The 22,249-nt window shown below is 36.8% G+C and overlaps 2 protein-coding genes across 4 annotated transcripts; both read left to right on the top strand.

Moving 5' to 3' along the window:
• Positions 1–749: 749 nt before the first annotated feature.
• LOC142532807 (protein indeterminate-domain 4, chloroplastic-like) lies at positions 750–5,896 on the top strand. Of its 3 annotated transcripts, none has more exons than XM_075639292.1 (5): positions 750–1,188; positions 1,548–1,947; positions 3,524–4,032; positions 4,561–5,166; positions 5,696–5,896. In XM_075639292.1, the coding sequence occupies exons 1-4, from the start codon at positions 1,068–1,070 to the stop codon at positions 5,121–5,123; spliced, it is 1,593 nt and encodes a 530-aa protein (XP_075495407.1). In that variant the 5' UTR covers positions 750–1,067; the 3' UTR covers positions 5,124–5,166; positions 5,696–5,896. The 3 variants fall into 3 exon arrangements, with proteins under 3 accessions (XP_075495407.1, XP_075495405.1, XP_075495406.1); XM_075639290.1 differs by having other exon boundaries at positions 751–1,184; XM_075639291.1 differs by having other exon boundaries at positions 752–1,184; positions 4,564–5,166.
• A 12,816-nt stretch (positions 5,897–18,712) lies between these two features.
• On the top strand, positions 18,713–20,334 carry LOC142533701 (cytosolic Fe-S cluster assembly factor NBP35-like). The gene is given in 4 exon segments (XM_075640558.1): positions 18,713–18,801; positions 18,914–19,015; positions 19,259–19,278; positions 19,281–20,334. Coding segments are annotated over 4 exon segments (1,071 nt in total). The 5' UTR covers positions 18,713–18,758; the 3' UTR covers positions 20,187–20,334.
• Positions 20,335–22,249: the final 1,915 nt, after the last annotated feature.

The following is a 22,249-nucleotide window of genomic DNA, read 5'->3' as shown; positions in this document are numbered from 1 at the left end:
TAGTTTAGGTATAAAATTTTATAAAAAAAATGACTTTATGCATAAATAGGATTTTTATTTTAAAAATTATTCTTACATAAGTTTAAATAAAAATTTGTCACCATAATAACATACAAAACTCTTCCATTGATATTCACACGCACATATATACCCATTCTTTAAAAAGAAAAATTGTAGAAAAAAGTTACAAATGCTAAAATGTATCATATTTTCATGCTTGACATTTGTTTACAGCTACGTCACGGACGTTTTTTCATGAACGACAATTGTCGTGTGCAATACAAAAAGATAAATTAACGCAAATTGCAAAAATTTCGAAAATGGCATACTTTTGTCATACGATATATATAATCAATGCGCGCGATTTCACATATAATCTGGATTTCGGATTCGAGTCGCATTAATATTAATAGAAATTAATTTTAACAAAAATCAAATTGATAGAGAAAAATCAAATAAAAAGAGAGGGAGGTTAAATAAGACCCAAAATATAAACAATTTACTAATAAATAAATCTATTTTATTTTTCAAAAAATGAAATCTATCTAATTTCTAAATCATTCATTATATAAATATAAATTATTTTGTTCTTTAAAATTATATATTACCTAGAGTCACAATTAGCCAAAATAGCTGTCTATACAAAAGCATCTTTTCAATTGGAAAATTTAATTTTCACTGAAAGCAAGGAAAATTACATGTACAGTCCAAACAAAAAGGTATCATATCGAAACAGCCATGGCTAATAATATTGAAGCTTTATACACACACACATATACACACACATATCCTCTTTCGTTCTCTATATTTATCTCTTTTTTTCGCTTATCCATCGATTTTCGCATCGTTTTCTATTAAATTTCTTTCTTTAATTTACATATATATGTTTATCTTCAAGTTCCAATCTGCAGAGCTTCAATCCCATGCCTGTTCTTGAATCATTTCCATGAGATAAAGCTAGAATTTGCAGAAGTAAAGTAATCGAACAGAAACACATAGATGCGTGAGTTTTAGCCGAGCAAAAATGGCGGCTTCTTCTTTTTCAGCAGCTTTTCTTGGAATGGGAGATGAGAATGAGATTCAGATTAAGGAGCAGCAGCAGCAGCAGATTTTGTCGGCTGTTCAATCTCAGCCATCTGCTTCTAATTTGCTCAAGAAGAGGAGGAATCAGCCTGGAAATCCATGCGAGTATCATCAAGAAATTAATTATACATATTCATTGTTTTAAGCCAAATCTACGATAGCCAAACGAGTTTTTTTTCTTTAAAATTTTGATTAATTTCTTGCCTTTTCCTCTCTAACAAACTTGTAATTAAGGTTGAAACCCTAGCTGTATGTGTGTCTTTTCAATCCCACAAAAGTTTCCAAGAAATGAAGTGGAATTAATCTTCAAATAGCTGGCTAGCTATATATTTAGCTAGAAGGCATAATCGATGTGAAAAATTCCATTTTATTTTATTTATTTTGCATACAGAATTTTGATGATGGGTGAATTATTAGTTGTATGTTAATTCTAATTTTGAGGTTCCATTGATTAATTTTTGCAGATCCGGATGCAGAGATTATAGCACTGTCTCCAAAAACCCTAATGGCTACCAACAGATTCATCTGCGAAGTGTGCAACAAAGGGTTCCAAAGAGAGCAAAATCTGCAGCTCCACAGGAGAGGCCACAACCTGCCATGGAAGCTGAAGCAGAAGGGTCCCAAGGACCAGGTCAAACGGAAGGTGTACCTCTGCCCGGAGCCGACCTGTGTCCACCACGAACCCGGCCGGGCCCTCGGTGACCTCACCGGGATCAAGAAACACTACTCGAGGAAACACGGCGAGAAGAAGTACAAATGCGACAAATGCTCCAAGAAATACGCCGTACAGTCCGACTGGAAGGCCCACTCCAAGACCTGCGGCACCAGAGAATACAAATGCGACTGCGGCACTCTCTTCTCCAGGTCCGCCTACACACGCACACACACGCATACATATACATATATGTTTGTATGTATCTGAGGTGGGTTTTTGGTTTTCTTGATGATTATTTAAGTGCATGCAGATGGGGTGAAAACCCAAAAATAAAAATAAAAAAGGTTTTGGTTTCACGGGTGTTACAGATCTTGAAAATTATTCGTTTTATTCTTTGGAAGTTTGCCTGTGGGAAAAAAGAGAATGAGTCCACGTGAAATATGTATGTGGAAAACGCCATCACATAAGAGGGGGACTCTGGAACATTTGCATGTGTTTCTTTCAAGTGTTATTTTGTTTGTGTAATCTGTGGTCTACAAGGTTTGTTCCCTTATGCCTTGGTTTTTATGCGCTGTGTTGTTCTATTTGCAGCTATATATCCCTTCCCCACTCTCAAATCTCATCCACCCATTCATTTTTACTCCCACTCTTTTATACAATCATTTCAAATTTCTCTCTATTCAATTTCTTATCAACAACATGATTTTGTATATTTTTAGGACAAAAAAATTTCAAATCAAGTTTAAAATGTTAGAAATTCTGTCCTCACGACGCCTCCCTTGCGAATAAATCAAGATTTATTCAAAGTTTGGTTTTTTTGGGTACTAAACTCATTTTATAACTGTTTTCAAAAAAAAAAAAAACTCATTTTATAATGAAATTCAAATCTTAATTAGTTATTTTTTTTTATTCATTGTGATAGATTTCAAATTTATCTCAAATCCAAATTCCTACATTCAAATGCAACCTAAGAGTATGGTCGGATGGAGTTATTTAGATACGAGAAAATGATCTAGCAAATTAACTTCAAATAATTTTATTTTGTACTGATTTGTAATCCATTAAAGTTAATAATGGATTTCAAATTCATGAAATTTAAAACTTTTCAAATTATAAGTTCAATAAATTTAAATATTTGAACTTAAAATCATTTAATTTCAAATATTTTGATCTGAAAATAACCTAACATGATATATTTGTGTGTAGCTTATACTTTTCTATGTATATACATGTAACTACTACCTTGTAAATGTTGTGTGCAAATAGCTAGTGAGAAATTGATCTACCTCCCAACATTGGATGCTCATGCTCAATTATATATATACATCTTGTCTTCTTTCCCTTAAACTTTTGTGAGTTCAATCTACCAACTAAATTATTCCACCCTCTCATGATTCCCTACTAAGGACTGAGGAACAAAATGTCTCCATATTTTATAGTCCCACTCATATTTATTTCAATTTACTATATTTCTAGAGAAAAATATTGACATTAAATCAAATTTATAACGGCGTTCCGAGTATGTATATATATATATATATTTTGTGTGTGTGTGTAGAATGACGTGTATCATATTTTAATCTTGTACATTCCACAATCTTGTCATTAAAAATGCACCCAAATTAAAAAATAAATGAAATTGCTGAAACATATGTATTTAATGAACAAGCCATTGTTATTTCTTAGAGCATGCATGCTAAAATTTAAATATTAATTTAATACACAAACTGTTGAGTGTATTGCATGGATGTTATATATAATTTATTTATTGGAATTTTGTTGCAGGCGTGATAGTTTTATCACACATCGGGCATTCTGTGATGCCCTAGCCCAAGAAAGTGCTAGGAATCTTAATCCACCTTCACTCAACACCGTTGAATTCAATCCGGCTTTAGCAACTCATGATGTACTCAGGCACGGCAATGGCGGCACCACCAGGCATGGCCCACAGTTCGACACCCTCGTTGGCCAGGGATTCCGCCTTCAGCCTCCTTCTTCTGCGGCTGCCGCCGCTCTTTTCGGGCTGCAACCACATAATGATAATCAAGAAGACGAGAATAATCAATGTTTATCCTCCTTCGGATTAACATTGCCAAACAAGTCGCCTTCATCGTTTCAGGGACTGATGCAGCTTCCTCCCCAGCTTCAGATAACTGCCAACAATGGCTCGAATTCTTCCTCCATGGCTGGCCTTTTCAATCTCGGCTTCTTTCCAAATAGTACCGTTGATAATGTTGGCGCCAGACAAGGTTCCGGTGGCGGGCAGGAAGAGTACGTCACTCTCTTCTCAAATGGTACGTATGTGATTTGTGTATATATATGTGTGTGTCATGCATACCTACACTAGATAACATAACTGATTATTATCAATGGACTGCATTAGTATATGTGAGGAGTCGAGGAGATATGATCATATGAATCTTGGAATTTTTTTTAAAAAAATTCTTTAAAATTTAAATATTTTTCACAATGGAATCATATACATTTGAATCTCATGTCTAGCCAAATTTGCACTTTTTTTTTTATGACAATGGAACTTATAACTGTTACTTTTCGGTACATATCGAGTAAACCTCGAACTGATACATTACATATTATTTTCTTGCAATTATGCATCCAATAGTAAGCATTCTTAAGCGATCTTCCTGATAGAGCATAAGCATTGCTTCAATTCAATTGTATATGTATGTATATATGTGTGTGTGTGTGTGTGGGAATCAAGAACTAATTAAAAAATTAAACTTAAAAACTATATATTATTATTTTTTATAACTGAATATTTAGTTTTTCTATTTATATATTGTGAATTTTGGATTGATCAGCAGGTAACATCATGAGTGCTGCTATCCCTTCACTCTACAGCACCTCACATGCCACACAAAACCCCAGCGCGGCACACATGTCCGCTACCGCGCTGCTACAGAAGGCTGCTCAGTTGGGCTCAACCACAAGCAACAACGCTGCATCGTCCCTGCTCAAAACCTTCGGAAAATCGAACCAGTCGACGCTCGACCAAGAAAACTATGGAGGGTCTTCTTCTGTCTTTGGAGAAAGTTACAATGGGATTAGCCATCTCCAAGATTTAGTGAACCCCATGAACTCCTCCATTGTTGGGGGCACATATGATGGAGAAATTCATGAGAACGATCAATACAGAGGATTCCGAGCTTATAATAGTAACAATAATAATAATACTAATGAGAATGATACAGGTTTTAGCGGCGGCGGCGGCGTAGAAAGAGCTGGGGCGGGGAGATTGACGAGGGACTTTCTTGGGGTAGGAAGAGGGCAGCTGCAACATGGCATGTCGTTCAGCTCGTTAATGGAGCCGCAAGGAAAGAACGGCGCATCGCCACAAGCTTTTGGGAGGGGAAGTTTCCATTAATGAAGCAATTAAAGCTTTTCATCCTATGAATCGGAATATGAAGGTATGCCAACTATTGGTAGCATTACTATCATCTTTATTTTCTCATTTCGAAAATACCTTATTATATGTTTTACACACACAAATATACATAATGTGAAATTTCATGTATGGTCCTTAATATTTGATTCATAACGATTTTGATCGTCAAATTTTAATACTACGTCTGTACTTTCTGATTTGTTGCAATTTTAGCAACTGCTGATGTGGTACACACGTCAGTGTACATTGGTGCCACATCCAAGAACGCAAATTTTCTTTATTTTTTTATTAATTTTAAATCGTTTTTGTCTACAAAATTAGATATTACATCAAAACTGATAAATTTATGAATGATTTTTTTACAACATTTATCTATTAATGCATTAATATGCAGGATTGTACGATCGTCATGCAATTACATCATGCATGCACGTAATTACTCTATATTAATACCTCGTACTGAAACAATAATGCAACAATTATCGTTTACATGATATTATTATTTAAATCTTTTATTTATAACATGAAATTATTGTTATCCATGCATGCAGGAAACATATGATCGGGTGTGATTCAAGAAGCGCTTCTGACGATCTCCATGCAAGGGTACAACCACAAAAGAAGACCTTTTTTAAAAATAAGTTATTTTGGGGAAAAACTAGACAACATATTATAATTAATTAAATATAATATAGGGAGACAAGTTTAATTTTGTTTTTCATTTTGTAGCAGACTTTTTCTTTGTTACTTTGATGAACCTTTGGGAAAAAAAAACGAAAATGAATGCGAAAGTTTATATTATTGCAGAATTAAAATTTTAGAAAAAATCATTTGTTTTAGTTTATTTACTTATTTTATTTGGGGTTTTAGTTTACTAACTCGTCGAACTTCGGTTTAGATACACACACTAACGTGCAATTTCTGGCTATTTTGGTGTAATTATTGTTGATATAACGTTGAGCAAGTCAGCAATTTGCAGCACTATATCAACTCTTCAATGAAATACGACTAAAAACCAACAAAAATCAAATTTATTGCATGTATCAAAATAGAACTTTGAATATTTAGTGAACCAAAACTCAAAATGAGATAAGTTAGTGTATCGTAAGAATTATTTTCTCAATACTTTGGTAGTATTTGCAATACCTTATTTCAAGTATCTCTCAGCTTATACATACAATTTATAAATAATATTTCATTAGCTAGAAGTTTGGAAGTACTTGAAATAAACTCTTCTCTAAATTTACATGATCAGCTTTTATATAGTGATAGCTAGTCTTGACAATCAATTATTTTGAAACGAAGTTAAGATCATAATTATTAAATTTGTAAAAAAAGTTTAATTTTCAAAAAAATAAAATAAAATTTATGAGCGGATAATTATTGTGGGACCCGGACACTAATTCATTTCTTAAACATCTTTGGGAATAATTAGATCAATTAAATAAATCGGCTCTAATTTTTTTTTTAAAATACAAATGCGGAAACGTAATGTAATCAATCTGATATACATATCAAAAGTAAAGTACATGTCTTGTACTCAATACATTAAAATCAAACTAGGGTTCAACTACTATATATCAAGTGTCAAAGCCTATCTACTTCTGATCCGGATCTCCACGCTAACTTGTCCTCTCTCATCCTCTTCTTGACCCTGATCATGTCCCATCTGTTGTCATGCACACATACAAACACGACAACAGCCGGATAACTCTGGTGAGAATATAATCCCAGTATAAACAATGTAAACATGCAATCATATAAAAACATATATAAAAGCATATAACAGTTATCAATAACATGTATCAAATCCGAAAACATGAATGATGTAAAACTGTAAATAAACTCATGACTCGTCATCTCAGACTCGACTCATCTTTAATCTAGGGATCCCGATCTAACTCAGACTTTGGTATTCTGTATCGAATTTCTGCAATAGAAGTCGATCTACTCCTACGCAACATCGATACACCAAAATTCTAGTGTCTTGGCGGTTCTGCCGAAGACTTGGCGGCTCTGCCAATGACTAGGCGCATCTGCCTAAGACTCTAACTCATGCTTTGCTATAACTCAATAGACTAAGCATATCAATCTCATGAATTGCAAATACAATTGCAATAAAATAAAGTATGTGGTTTTGGAAAACTCAAGTCAAATCAAACTCGAGTCGTATCTTCCTGGTTCAACATTGATTTATACATTTCTTTCTGTCTATCTGACGAAGTCGAAGTCTCGAATTCGAAGCATGTCAATACTCAATCTCGCAATGACAATATCGAGGAGTACAATATCAATACACAACTCAAATCAATATTGGATATAATCAGAGCTCAATCTAATTCTTTTTCAACGGCATAACTGCACAATCTCAACATACCCAGCAATACAAATTAACAGATATCAATTCTCACAACTCATAATCGATAACAACACGAATCTGATATAAAATCTCAATCAAATTCATTCTGAAAATCATAACAATTTCGTACAGTATCTGTTCCTCAATCCGGTTTCGATTATACGATGTTTACTATGTCAAGAACACCATATATGAATCATATCTGATTCCTTCAATATCATATTTTCAACTCATATCAAAACGTAGTAAAACTTATGTCCAGTTGAAGCTCTCGTCAATAGAAACACAGTATCGAAGTCGGATTGAAATTCAGACGACTGGATTTTGCAGAAATCACAAATCTCTGATTCAAGGAACTTTGAGAATCTTCCCTGAAGCTTTTCGTTTCTTCTTGTTTTCAGCTGAAGGAATGACAATTAATATATATACAATGCATGTTTAAGCCATGTGGCTCATTCTTCACACTGCACGTCTCGCGCATATGCGCGACCTCCTTCGGTGCATATGCGCGAGACACTATGTCTCGGCGCGTATCTTCACAGCAACTCGCGCATATGCGCGCCCTCACCCGACGCATATGTGCGAGGTTCTTTGCAACTCTCTGCCATACTCGCGCTTATGCGCGGGTCCATGTCGCGCATATGCACGAGGTTCTCTGCCTACCTCGCGCATGTGCGCCCTGTCCGGTCGCGCATATGCGCTAGGGGTTCAGTCCTCGCACATAATTCGTGTCTTCGCTCATCTTTCTCGGTCTGATCTGTTCCGTCTATAATCATATCAATTTATCAACAAATCATTTCAGATTACAATAATCAAAATCTCGGGCATTACATTTCTCCCCTCCTAAGATACGATTTCGTCCCCGAAATCACAGGCAATCAAATTGTAACGTCTACTAATTTTAAAAGCACGGATTTTTTTTAAAACCTCACATTTTCGAAATAATATTTAAAATAATCGTAATTATCTTACCGTAAAAATATTACAGTTTAAAATAATCAAACTCATTCAAAATCATACGTAAACATAAACGAATAAAATCATCATCGTACCAAAACCAGCGTATAAAAATGTTCATATCATCTCAAATCTCATAAAAACAAAATGCGGAAAACATGTGGTCCTAGGGTCGTGTCACCCCACCAGGTCTGTCTACTCAGTGTTCAGCACCTCCAGTCCTCTCAATAACAAGCTCACCTGCATCACACACGCCTAGTGAGTCTAAAGACTCAACACACCTGTACCGTTAATAAAAAGTACATATACATAGCACACAGCAGTGAAAAATATCATACTCAACATATCTTTCATGAACTTAAAAGCATAACGTAAACGTGTCGTATAAAATCATGTCATCTCATATCATCATATACGTGTCAAGACAGCTCATCGTGTTATCATAAACTTAAACATTTTCTTTTAACTGAATTCAGTTCATTAGTTGTGACTTTCGTATCAGCTCTATCGTATCAGCTCTATTCGATGGATTCATCTATAAAACCGTGGTACCCGGCGGCGGGGGACATCAGCGACAAGCATTACCCGCCCACTGAGCCCGGGCCTCAGCTCATCATATCTCATGTCATCGTATACATATACATCGTCAGTCACAACCAATTCTCATCCTTCAAAAATATCATCATTTTCATCACTAAATAAAAATATGCATATGCGTACACTACAAGAAAAATGATTTTCCGCAGCACTGTCATCAACAGCGTGCATTAAAAGCACGCTGCGAATACTACTTTTCACGGCGTGCACCCATATGTGCGCCGTTAATAGTGTTGCACTTGATACTATTAACGGTGTGCATTAAAAGAACGCTGCGGATATTACTATTGACGGCGTGCATTAAAAGCACGCTGCGGATAGTAACTTGATACTATTAACGGCGTGCATTATAAGCACGCTGCGGATAGTAACTTGATAATATCCGCAGACTATCCGCAGCGCACAATAAATGCACGCTGTTAATAATACTATTAACGACGTGCATGTTTATGTGTGCTGTTAAAAGTAAATATTTTTTTTTTAAAAAAAATTATGTTCAGACATTAACCGCATACATTAATAACACGCCGTCAATGGTATTATTCACGACATGCATATTATTAGGACGCCGAGTTCGAATTTTTAAATTAGCGAAACCGTCGCTATATTAGCGACGGTTTCCATTAAACCGTCGATCGGCGACGGTTTGCATTAACCGTCGCTAATATACGTACATCGGCGACGGTTTAATGAACAACCGTCGCAAAAAATCGCAAATTCTCTATTTATATCCGATTTCTGTTTCATTTTACTTCACATCACTTAAAATTTTTCTCTACTTATACGATTTTAGAGCATTTAAAATTTTTCTCTACCTATACAATTTTATTTTCGATTTAAATACGTGTTTTTGTTTCAATTTATAGTTAATTTTTTAATTGTTAATTAAGAGAATGAGTATTAATATTATAGTTGTATTATTAGTTTTTATCAAAATTTATTAAATTATAAAAGTAATTTTTTTTTATTTTTACGCAATATTTAGCGACGGTTTTGGAACTGTCGCGAAATTTTAAAATTGTCGCTAAATTTAAAGATCGTCGCTGAATTAGCGACGGGTTTGAGGTTCTTTTCTGTCGCCGAGTTGCGACAGTTTTGTCAAAAACCGTCGCAAATATTTTATTTTATTTTTACTATTAACGGCGTACATTGCACGCTGCGGAAAGATGTATTAACAGCGTACATATGCACGCCGTTGATAATAGTATTAACAGCGTGCCCATGCACGCCGCGGATAATCTTGAGCTTTTAACCGCTTGCAACTTTGCGGTGTGCAATGCACGCTGCGGAAAGCCCATATGCGCGCTGCGGAAAGCCATTTTTGTTGTAATGGTAACTTTTTCTTTAAACCAAGCATGCACCGTATTTATCTTAATTGCGTAAAAATCATGAACATGATGCATGAACATTTAAAATATCATGAATTTGTGCTCAGGGCGCTGCCAGGACCAAACTATCACCCCGTGTGCAAAATGACCATTTTGCCTCTGGAAACCCATAAATTATCGTTTCAACCATGGACTTCTAAAATTTACCCGAAGCTTACTAATCACCTTAAAATGTCCCAAAAAATTTTTATAAGTATGCCTAGACGTAAATTCAAGCCAAAATCACAACTTAACCGATTCGTTTTAAAACTTGGACTGTGGATCCCGGTTTTAACCCGAATCGACTCGAAACTGAACCAAATTCTTCCCAACTTTCCACCATGTCTTATAAACACTTAATAGACCCTAGAAAAATGTCAATAAGCTGCTAATCCACGGCTGCATTTTCCAGAACCTAACTTCATCTCTTGGTCCTATCTCATTATGCCACCTCACATGCACATATCCCTCAAAAGCTCTCGCCTCAAGCTCCCCCGTCGTTCCAGCCACATACCAGCCTACCAAGGACCTAGAACAGACCCCAAGCCACCTAACCGCACTAAGCTCTCAGCCCCATGCACGCATCTAGCCACTAGGATCCGAAACTTCACCACCAACCTCCTACCGAGACCAAATCCTTCCTTCCCCCCCTCGATCTCCCATCCTACACCATTGTTCATGATTTAAATCCTCAGATTACATTTCGAACCTTACACCAGACACTTACCAGCGCTGGAACCGCAGCCCCTTTCATGAAACCAGAAATAAACATAAGCCGCAAAGATAAAAGTGTAAGAGACACAAAGATTTTCGATTTTTCCTTTCCACTCATGCATGGATCGAGAGTTACACAAGCAAACAAGTATATGACAGCATATATATCGTGTATGATGCATGAAGAAGGATACAAATGCGTGCCTTGGTGGAAAACTCTAGGACAATTATCGAGTGACACGGCCGAAGGGATGAACGCTTAGCTTGAAGGAGAAATTGGCCTCACCGAACTTTGCAGCAGCAAGAATCACGAAGAAGCTTGTGAGTGGTGGAGGTGGGCGGCTGCTGAAACGTATTTGGATTTAGTGGGAGTTTAGGTAAATATTTCAGGGCTAATTATATGGTTAATGATGTGGCCGTGTCCCTTGAGTTGGTTGCTGTCAAAAACCGAGGAAATCCTGAAAGAATTTGTGCATATCGGCTGTGGGGGTTACGGGGAGGTTAAGGGGTGGAAATAGGTTTAATTGTTATGTTAATTAAAAAGATTAAAGGCTCTAATCTTGCTAATTAAAGTTTAAAATAATATTTAAGTCTATTGAGTTTAAAAGTTGGCTCGTTAAATTCAAATACACTCCCAAAAAATATTTTGTGTTGAAAAGATTCTTAAAATATTAGCCGAAACATTAAAAAGTCTCGTGATTCGATAAAATTCGCGTACAGTGAAAATAAAATCTTCCGGGTAAAAATACCCAATAAAATCCTATTTTTGAAAATACTCTTAAAAACACCTTATTTTAATTAATAAAAATTAATCATGTAATAAACATAATTTTCCGGAAAATTCTCTTGTCTCCTATCCTCGTTCGGGCGCGAAATGCACCTAGAACCCTGATGCATGAACTTATGAAAATTTCCTGAATTAAATCCTACCATGCAATAACCATGCATGAAATACATAAAAAAATATAATTAAATCCATAATTAAATAAAATCCTAGATTGCATGAACTTTAAATAAATCATGAATTAAAACACAAATTAATGAAATAAACATGCATTTAAAGATTTAAAACAATTTAATAAAATACCAAAGAAATTTAATAATTTTCATGCATGTGGTTCACGTGGACATTCAAATTATCGGGACGTTACACAAATCATATCAAAAAGAAATGTATAACAGAAGCTGAATAAGAAGACTCACATCAGTGAAATAACTCTGGAAATCTATGTCTCATATCTGATTCTGTCTCCCACGTAGCTTCTTCGATGCCATGACGACTCCACTGAACTTTTACAAGCAAATATTCTTCGTTCTGAGTTGCTTTTCTTTACGATCAAGAATCTGAATCGGCTTCTCGAAGTAACTCAGTGTCTCGTCAAGTTCTGCCTCGTCTAGCTGAATAACATGTGAAGCATCGGGAAGATATTTCCTCAATAAAGAAACATGAAAAACATCATGTATCCCAGATAAAGAAGGCGGTAAAGCGAGTTGATAGACGCGATCTCCTATCTTCTCGAGAATCTCATATGGTCCAATATAATGTGGAGACAACTTCCCTTTCTTGACAAATCTGACAACTTCTCTGAAAGGTGAAATCTTTAAGAATACTCGGTCTCCTACCTCAAATACCAACGGTTTACGTCGAACATTGGCATATTTGGCCTGTCTGTCTTGAGCTGCCTTCATTCTCTTCTGAATCAGCTTCACTTTTTCAGTCATATCTCTGATCATATCAGGTCCAATCTCAGGTACCTCAGAGATATCATCCCACTATAGAGTGGATCTGCATTTTTTACTGTACAACGCTTCAAACGGTGCCATCTCAATACTCGTCTGATAGCTTTTGTTGTACGAAAACTCACAAAGTGGCAAAGATTCTTGCCAACTAGTGCTAAAATCAAGCACTACATCTCTAAGCATATCCTCCAGTGTCTGGATAGTCCGCTCTGACTGTCCGTCGGTCTGTGGATGATATGCAGTACTCTGATGTAACTTAGTACCTAGAGCCTGCTGTAAACTCTGTCAGAAGTGCGAAGTAAACCGAGGATCACAGTCTGAAACAATCAACTTCGGCACTCCGTGTAATCTGACCACTTCTCTGACATAAATCTCTGTCATCTGGTCATGTCTGTACGTCATCTTGTACGGAATAAAACATGCGGATTTGGTCAATCTGTCAATCACGACCCAAATCACATCACAACCTCGGGAGGATCTCGGTAGCTTCGTTACAAAATCCATAGAAATGTGATCTCATTTTCATTCAGGAATGGACAAACTCTGTAATAGACCTCCTGATTTCTTTCTTTCCGCTTTTACATGTTGACAATTTAGACATTTGGATACAAATTCAGCAATATCAGCTTTCATCTGTTTCCACCAAAATTGTCTTTTCACATAGTTATACATCTTTCTGCCACCAGGATGAATACTGAATCGACTGCTATGCGTTTCTGACAAAATATGTCGTTTCAAATCCGAAACATCTGGCACAACAAGACGATTATTCACATATAACACACTGTCACGAACCTGATACTCGGATCGATGTCCTGCTCTAACCATCGATATCGAATTCTGCACATTCTGATCAACTTTCTATATAGCTTTAATTCTCAAAATCAGCTCTGGTTCGACTTTGACATCATATAATCTCCACGGTCTACAATTTGTCTCAAATACTAATCCAGACAAATAGCAATCTTCAATCAAATTTGAAACACCAATCGTCGATAAGGAAAAAGAACATACATTTCGACTCAGTGCATCAGCCACTGCATTCGATTTTCCTATATAGTACTTGATTTCACAATCCAAGTCTTTAAGCAAATCAAGTCATCTTCGTTGCCTCATATTCAGCTCTTCAAGCTTTTATGATCAGAATAGATTTCAAACTTCTCATCGTATAGATAGTGTCGCCATATCTTCAACGCAAATACGATAGCTTGCCTGCCAATTCAAGATCATGAATTGGGTAGCGAGATTCATGTGGCTTCAACTGTCTCGAGGCATTAGCAATCACATGTCCCCGCTGCATCAAAACACAACACAATCCTCTGTGAGAAGCATCACAATAAACGACAAAGTCACCAGTACCTGATGGAATAGTCAAGATCGGAGCACTGGTCAATCTTTTCTTCAATTCCAGAAAACTGGATTCACAGTCTTCTGACCAAACAAACGGAGCATTTTTCTGAGTCAGCTGCGTAATCGGTTTAGCAATACTCGAGAAATCTTTGATGAATCATCGGTAATATCCTGCTAAACCCATAAAACTGCGTATCTCTGGCACAGATGTCGATCTCGGCCAACTGATCACAGCCTCAACCTTGCTAGGATCAACAGAAATACCGTCTCCGGATATAATATGACCCAAAACAGTTTGGCATATAATTTCTCAGCCCTCAGAATTCTCAACACAGTTCTCAGATGCTCAGCATGATCAATCATATTCTTCGAATATATCAAAATATCATCAATGAAAATAATCACAAACTCATCAAGGTATCTCTGAAACACACGGTTCACCAGACCCATAAACACAGCTGGAGCATTCGTTAACCCAAACGGCATGACAAAAATAAACTCTTAATGGCCATACCTGGTTCGGAACGCTGTCTTCGATATATCAGAATCTCTGACTCTCAGCTGATGATATCTAGATCTCAGATCGATCTTGGAATAAACAGAAGAACCCTGCAACTGATCAAATAAATCATCAATACGAGACAAAGGGTATTTGTTCTTTACCGTAGCCCTGTTCAGTTGTCGGTAGTCAATGCAGAGTCTCATAGAACCGTCTTTCTTCCTCACAAACAACACTGGAGCACCCCAAGGAGAAACAATCGGTCTGATGTAACCCTTGACCAGTAAATCTTCTAACTGCTCTTTCAACTCAATCGATGTCATTCTGTACAGAGCTCTAGAAATCGGAACTGTACCTGGCATCAACTCAATGCTGAAGTCTATCTCTCGTATCGGAGGCAAACCCGGAATCTCATCTGGGAAGACATCAACAAACTCATAGACCACTGGCAAATCAGCCAATGATGGGCTCGATTTCAGTAAGTCAACTGAATACACAAGGAATCCCTCTGCTCCTTTCTGTAGTAATCGAGTCATGGACATAGCAGATATCAAAGGAATTCTCGATCTAGAACCTTTACCGTAAAATTTTCATTCGTCAGCCATTTCAGGTCTGAATCTCATAATCTTATGGAAACAATCAACGGTAGCTCTGTACTTGGTCAACATATCGATACCGATAATACAATCAAAATCAGATAACCCAAGTACGATGCAGTCTAACTTAATCTCATGACCGTCATACTGTAGTACACAATGTTTTAAAGAATTCACTGATATCAAACATGTTTCAGTCCTCCTCTGATCATCTTACTGCTGATCAAGAATCGGTTCTGATTCATTCTCAATAATACATGTTTCCAATCAAATCAGATAATCAGGTAAACATGCATTCCAAAGCAGTAAAACATGCTAGCAATCAAAAGCAAGGAAGAAAACTCATTCTACCCCGCTCACTAGTTTCTATCTCAGTCTACAGAACCTACTGCTCTGATACCACCTGCTGTGGGGACCCGGACACTAATTCATTTCTTAATCATCTTTGGGAATAATTAGATCAATTAAATAAATCGGGTCTAAATTTTTTTTTAAATACAAATGCGGAAATGTAATGTAATCAATCTGATATACATATCAAAAGTAAAGTACATGTCTTGTACTTAATACATTAAAATCAAACTAGGGTTCAACTACTATATATCAAGTGCCGAAGCCTATCTACTTCTGATCCGGATCTGCACGCTAACTAGTCCTCTCTCATCCTCTTCTTGACCCTGATCATGTCCCATCTGTTGTCATGCACACATACAAACACGACAACAGCCGGATAACTCCGGTGAGAATATAATCCCAGTATAAACAATGTAAACATGCAATCATATAAAAACATATATAAAAGCATATAACAGTTATCAATAACATTTATCAAATCCGAAAACATGAATGATGTAAAATTGTAAATAAACTCATGACTCGTCATCTCAGACTCGACTCATCTCTAATCTAGGGATCCCGATCTAACTCAGACTTTGGTATTCTGTATCGAATCTCTGCAATAGAAGTCGATCTACTCCTACGCAACATCGATACACCAAAAGTCTAGTGTCTTGGCGGTTCTGCCGAAGACTTGGCGGCTCTGCCCATGACTAGGCGCATCTACCTAAGACTCTAACCGATGCTTTGCTATAACTCAATAGACTAAGCATATCAATCTCATGAATTGCAAATACCAATGAAAAAAGTAAAGTATGTGGTTTTGGGAAACTCGAGTCAAATCAAACTCGAGTCGTATCTTCCCGGTTCAACATTGATTTATACCTTTCTTTCTGTCTATCTGACGAAATCGAAGTCTCGAATTCGAAGCATGTCAATACTCAATCTGGCAATGACAATATCGAGGAGTATAATATCAATACACAACTCAAATCAATATAGGATATAATCATAACTCAATCTAATTTTGTTTCAACAGCATAACTGCACAATCTCAACATACCCAGCAATACAAATCAACATATATCAATTCCCACAACTCATAATCGATAACAACACGAATCTGATATCAAATCTCAATCAAATTCATTCTGAAAATCATAACAATTTCGTACAGTATCTGTTCCTCAATCCGGTTTCGATTATACGATGTTTACTATGTCAAGAACACCACATATGAATCATATCCGATTATTTCAATATCATATTTTCAAGTCATATCAAAACGTAGTAAAACTTACGTCCAGTTGAAGCTCTCGTCAATAGAAACACAGTATCGAAGTTGGATTGAAATTCAGGCGGCTGGATTTGCAGATCTCTGATTCAAGGAACTTTTGAGAATCTTCCCTGAAGCTTTTCGTTTCTTCTTGTTTTCAGCTGAAGGAATGATAATTAATATATATACAATGCATGTTTAAGCCATGTGGCTCATTCTTCACACTGCAAGTCACGCGCATATGCGCGACCTCTTTCGGCGCATATGCGCGAGACACTATATCTCGGCGCGTATCTTCACAGCAACTAGCGCATATGCGCGCCCTCACCCGGCGCATATGCCGCGCATATGCACGAGGTTCTTTGCAACTCTCTGCCATACTCGCGCATATGCGTGAGGTTCTCTGCTTATCTCGCGCATATGCGCCCTGTCCGGTCGCGCATATGCGCGAGGGGTTCAGTCTTCGCACATAATTCAGGGGTTCAGTCCTCGCACATAATTCGTGTCTTCGCTCGTCTTTCTCGGTCTGATCCGTTCTGTCTATAATCATATCAATTTATCAACAAATCATTTCAGATTACAATAATCAAAATCTCGGACATTATAATTATTCAGCTTATTAAATAAATCGTCTAATCAAGATGGCTGATGACGATATTCATGTTGTAGTAAAGTTCAATTTTAATATATTAATATGAAAACATATGAGATTTAACTCCTCGAATAATAATCATTCATTAAGTTGAAAAGACATATCAAGTGACTCAAGACCCACCCTCGTGTCTTTCGGTCGATTTTGAGAAGAAACATTGTATTATTGGCCAATCAAACTATTAATCAAATTATTTCCAAGTCATCACGGCTGCTTTATTATAGATACTAGTTATTATGCACACACGCAAAAGTTTTTTATTATTATCGATGGACTAAAGTGTAATTTAATAATTTATGGATTGACTAAATTGATATTTGAGTTGTTGAAATAAATAAAATAAAAATAAAAGTGTGTGTTGAAATTTAAAAAAACAAAACAAAATAACAAAAAACAAAATTATAATATTAGTATCATGTAAGGGTAAAATTAGAAGAAAAAGTTGGTGTCCTCCTGGATAGTTACTATCATGTGCTCAAACTTAATAAAATAGAATATATATAGTAAGCAAGAACACACGATGCATGCATATAATATTATCGTTTTTAGAAAAAATATACGAAAATTGAGATTAAACTTTATGACATTAATAAATTAGAAAATAAGAATGAAAATAAAAGAAATAGAGATTATATGGAATAAAAGTTAAAAATTTTTATGTTATAAGTGAGAAGTTAAAACAATAGTAACATGCAATAGCGGAGCCAGGATTTGAAATCTACACTACAAAAAAAATTTGCATTCGCGACAGTTTTTAATATGAAAGCGCCGGTTTTTGTTAAAACCGTAGCGACAGTTTTATTAAAATCGCTAAATATGGCGACAATGTAAGAAAAACCGTCGCGACTTTATTGGCGACGGTTTTGAGGTACCGTCGCTATTAGCGACAGGTTAACTCTTTCAGTCGCTGATAGCGACAGGTGGATTCAACACCGTCGCTAAATTAAACGGTTCTATTAAACTGTCGCTATTAGCGACGGAATATTCCGTGGCTAAAAGCGACGGTTGTATTTAAAACCGTCGCTAAAGGCGACGGTTTAAGGATAAACCTTCGCAAATTGTCTTTAAAAATCCCCATTTCCGGTCCATTTCGCTCCACAACATTTCACACATGCGATAAATTTCTCAGGGTTCCAAGGGGTTGGTTTTTCAGACAAGAAGAGTAAGAGAGATGGAAAACGGAGGCAACGAAATACCTGAAAACGCCAATGAATGTATGTGAATCTTCTTAGCTGTTGTTTACACATGCAATTTCAGATTTTAGCTGTTTATTTTTTGTTGAGATCGCTTATTTTTTAATCAATCTTTTCCTGGTGAAAATTTCAGATTGCCCGGGGACTCAATCTGAATCAGCTGGAAAATCCGATTCTTGTGAAGGATGCCCTAATCAGGAGGCTTGCGCTACTGCTCCGAAAGGACCCGACCCAGGTCTAAATTATTTATTTGAGTTTATAAGTTGTATCTAATTTGTTTGATCTGATTTTTTGGTGTCGGATCTCTTTTAACAGTGAGTACCATTAAAATCAATGTCTGGGTTTTCTTCATAATCATAGAGATGCTAAAATATGAAAAAGACCATCCTTTTTGTGTTGTATTCTGACTGGTTAGCTATATATTCCTGTAGTTATCGAACTTGTGCTTTTAATTTACTTCTTGACATTTTATCTGCAGACTTGGTTTCTATAGCAGAAAGAGAATGGCAACAGTAAAACACAAAATTCTGGTGTTGTCCGGCAAGGGTGGAGTTGGGAAGAGTACATTCTCAGCTCAACTTTCTTTTGCCTTAGGTGGTATGGATTACCAGGTAGGTCTTCTTGATATTGATATTTGCGGTCCAAGCACCCCGAAGATGCTCGGTCTTGAAGGGCAACAGATTCATCAGAGTAACCTTGGTTGGTCTCCTGTTTACGTTGAGTCTAACCTTGGGGTCATGTCTATCGGTTTCATGCTCCCTGACGCTGATGAGGCTGTCGTATGGAGAGGGCCACGAAAGAATGGACTCATCAAGCAATTCTTGAAGGATGTGTACTGGGGTGAGCTTGATTTTCTTGTAGTCGATGCACCACCTGGGACCTCAGATGAGCATATTTCAGTTGTCCAGTTCCTTAAGGCAACCGGAATAGACGGTGCCATTATAGTTACCACTCCACAACAGGTATCTCTTATAGATGTGAGGAAAGAAGTCAGCTTCTGCAGGAAAGTTGAGCTACCGATTCTTGGAGTCGTGGAGAATATGAGTGGTTTGTGTCAACCATTGTCGGATCTCAGATTCTTGAGCCTGACAGATGCTGGCGAGCAAAAAGACATGACTGAGTGGGCTATCATGTACTTGATGGAGAAGGCACCAGAAATGCTGAATTTGTTCGCTTTTTGTGAAGTTTTCGACGGTAGTGCTGGTGGTGGCGCAAAAATGTGTCGAGGCATGGGGGTTCCCTTTCTTGGAAAGGTTCCCTTGGACCCTCAGCTGTGTAAAGCTGCAGAAGAAGGAAGATCTTGCTTTGATGATGGTAAATGTCAAGTAAGTGCTCCCGCCATGAAGGCGATTGTGGAGAAGGTGTTGTCGGAATTGAAGGCGTCAAGAATGGAGGATGTGGCGTAAATGCGTGCTGTGAGTTATTATCAGGGGGAGGACTGAGGAGTGTGTTCTGTACATTATCAAATTTTTAATTTTTTTTATAACAGTCAGTGAAGGTTATGTTCAAGAATTATGTTTCATTTATGTTCCCGAAATGAAAAATTGCATACGGGGAATAACTTTCTTCGATAATGGCTAATTTGTTAGTACAAGTTTATTTTGTTTTTGTTTTAATTTCTCATCAACCAAGCCCAGTTCAGTTGGGGCTGATTTACCATCTTTATATTGATGTACCATGTACGAGGTTGGCTCGAAATATTCAACGTATCGGCGCATCATTCGAAAATAAAAGTTAGAAATATATTTATATTATTTTGATAAAATACTAAAAGTTTTGAGGAATAAACAATACACCCCTAATTTTGGGGTTTTTTTTAAAACTATTTTAATTTTAAAAAAAATTCAAAAAATTTTGCAAAACTACTGCAATCCGCGTTTGATAAGCGCGGATGGTGCTCACGTGGGGGCGCTCCGACGGAATATTTTAGCGACGGAATATATATCAAAACTGTCGCTAAAATTGAATCAGCGACGGTTCAAAAAATCCTCGCTAAAATTGAATCCGCGACGCTTAAGAATCCGTCGCTAATTTTTTTCAGTTAAACCGTCGCTGATGTTAGCGACAGTTTCTAAATCGTCGCTAAATCCTACAGGGTATCTTGAATATCTAACAATAACAATCGCATCTGCCTGACTGATGAGAGAGCTGCACGCTGCGGATAATTGTATTAACAGCGTGCACATGTACGCCGCGGATAATCTTAAACTTTCAACGGCTTGCATCTTTGCAGCGTGCAATGTGCGCTGCGGAAAGAGAATTTGCGCGCTGCAAAAAGACATTTTTGTTGTAGTGAAGACAGAGAAAAAAAACAGACAAAAAATTCATCAAGAAATAAGTTTTTCATGTCTTATCAACCAAAAGAGGCTGGACATCAGATGATGCCAATCTTGAAATGATCATGGAACCAAAATTGGTGTTTCCTGGGACTGTGGAGAAGTCGTAAGACTAGGATATCTCAATTGAATGTTGTTCATTTTCCTCAACATCATTATGTGATCGAATGTCATGTACAAGATGCTGCGGACCAACATTAAGCAAATTTGTACACCGTTTTGGCATTTTATATTTCACAAAATACTATACATTTTACTAGAATATTTTTAGTTCTTTTTTCAAATAATATCACTTATATTGTGAAATTACATGACCTCTAGACTTATTCAATCTCAAAGCCCAATGCAATTCCTTAAAAAATAAGAGTAAGTCTCTTGTGAGACGGTCTCACGAATCTTTATCTGTGAGACGGGTCAACCATACCGATATTCACAATAAAAAGTAATACTCTTAGCATAAAAAGTAAAAATTTTTCATGTATGACCTAAATAAGGATCCGTCTCACAAAATATGATCCGTGAGACCGTCTCACACAAATTTTTGTCCAAAAATAATGCAGGCAATTAGTTGACAAACTATTAATCATATTTATATTTCGTATATATACAAATAGAACTAAAAATTAAAATTTACAATAAAAGAGGCCCTTTGAAACTTGAGAAGTCCTCCATCTGGTTCACAAACCGTCGATAATATTAAATCAGCGACGGTTCACAAACCGTCGCTAAAATTGAATCAGCGACGGTTCGGTTTTTGAACCGTCGCTGATTCAATTTTAGCGATGGTTTTTATATATATTCTGTCGCTAAAATATTCCGTCGCGGATGCTCCTACGTGGAGCAAAGTCCGTGCTTGGTAAGCGTCCGACTCCACGTGAGTGAAATCTGACATATCAGAATTTGTATCTCGTTGTTTGAATTGTCAACAAGTGAAAGCAGAAAGAAAGCGACCAGAAGGTCTTTTGCATAGCCTTAAGGTTCCAGAATGGAAGTGGGACCATATCACCATGGACTTTGTCACGAAATTGCCGAGGTTGTCGAGGGGTTGCGATTCAATTGGGGTTATCGTTGATAGATTAACCAAGTCTTCATGTTTCATTCCTTATTAGATGACATATAGGCATGATCAGATG

Source organism: Primulina tabacum, chromosome 18 (assembly GCF_025594145.1).
Source record: "Primulina tabacum isolate GXHZ01 chromosome 18, ASM2559414v2, whole genome shotgun sequence".
Lineage (NCBI taxonomy): Eukaryota > Viridiplantae > Streptophyta > Magnoliopsida > Lamiales > Gesneriaceae > Primulina > Primulina tabacum.
This window is presented reverse-complemented; position numbering and strand designations above follow the sequence as displayed.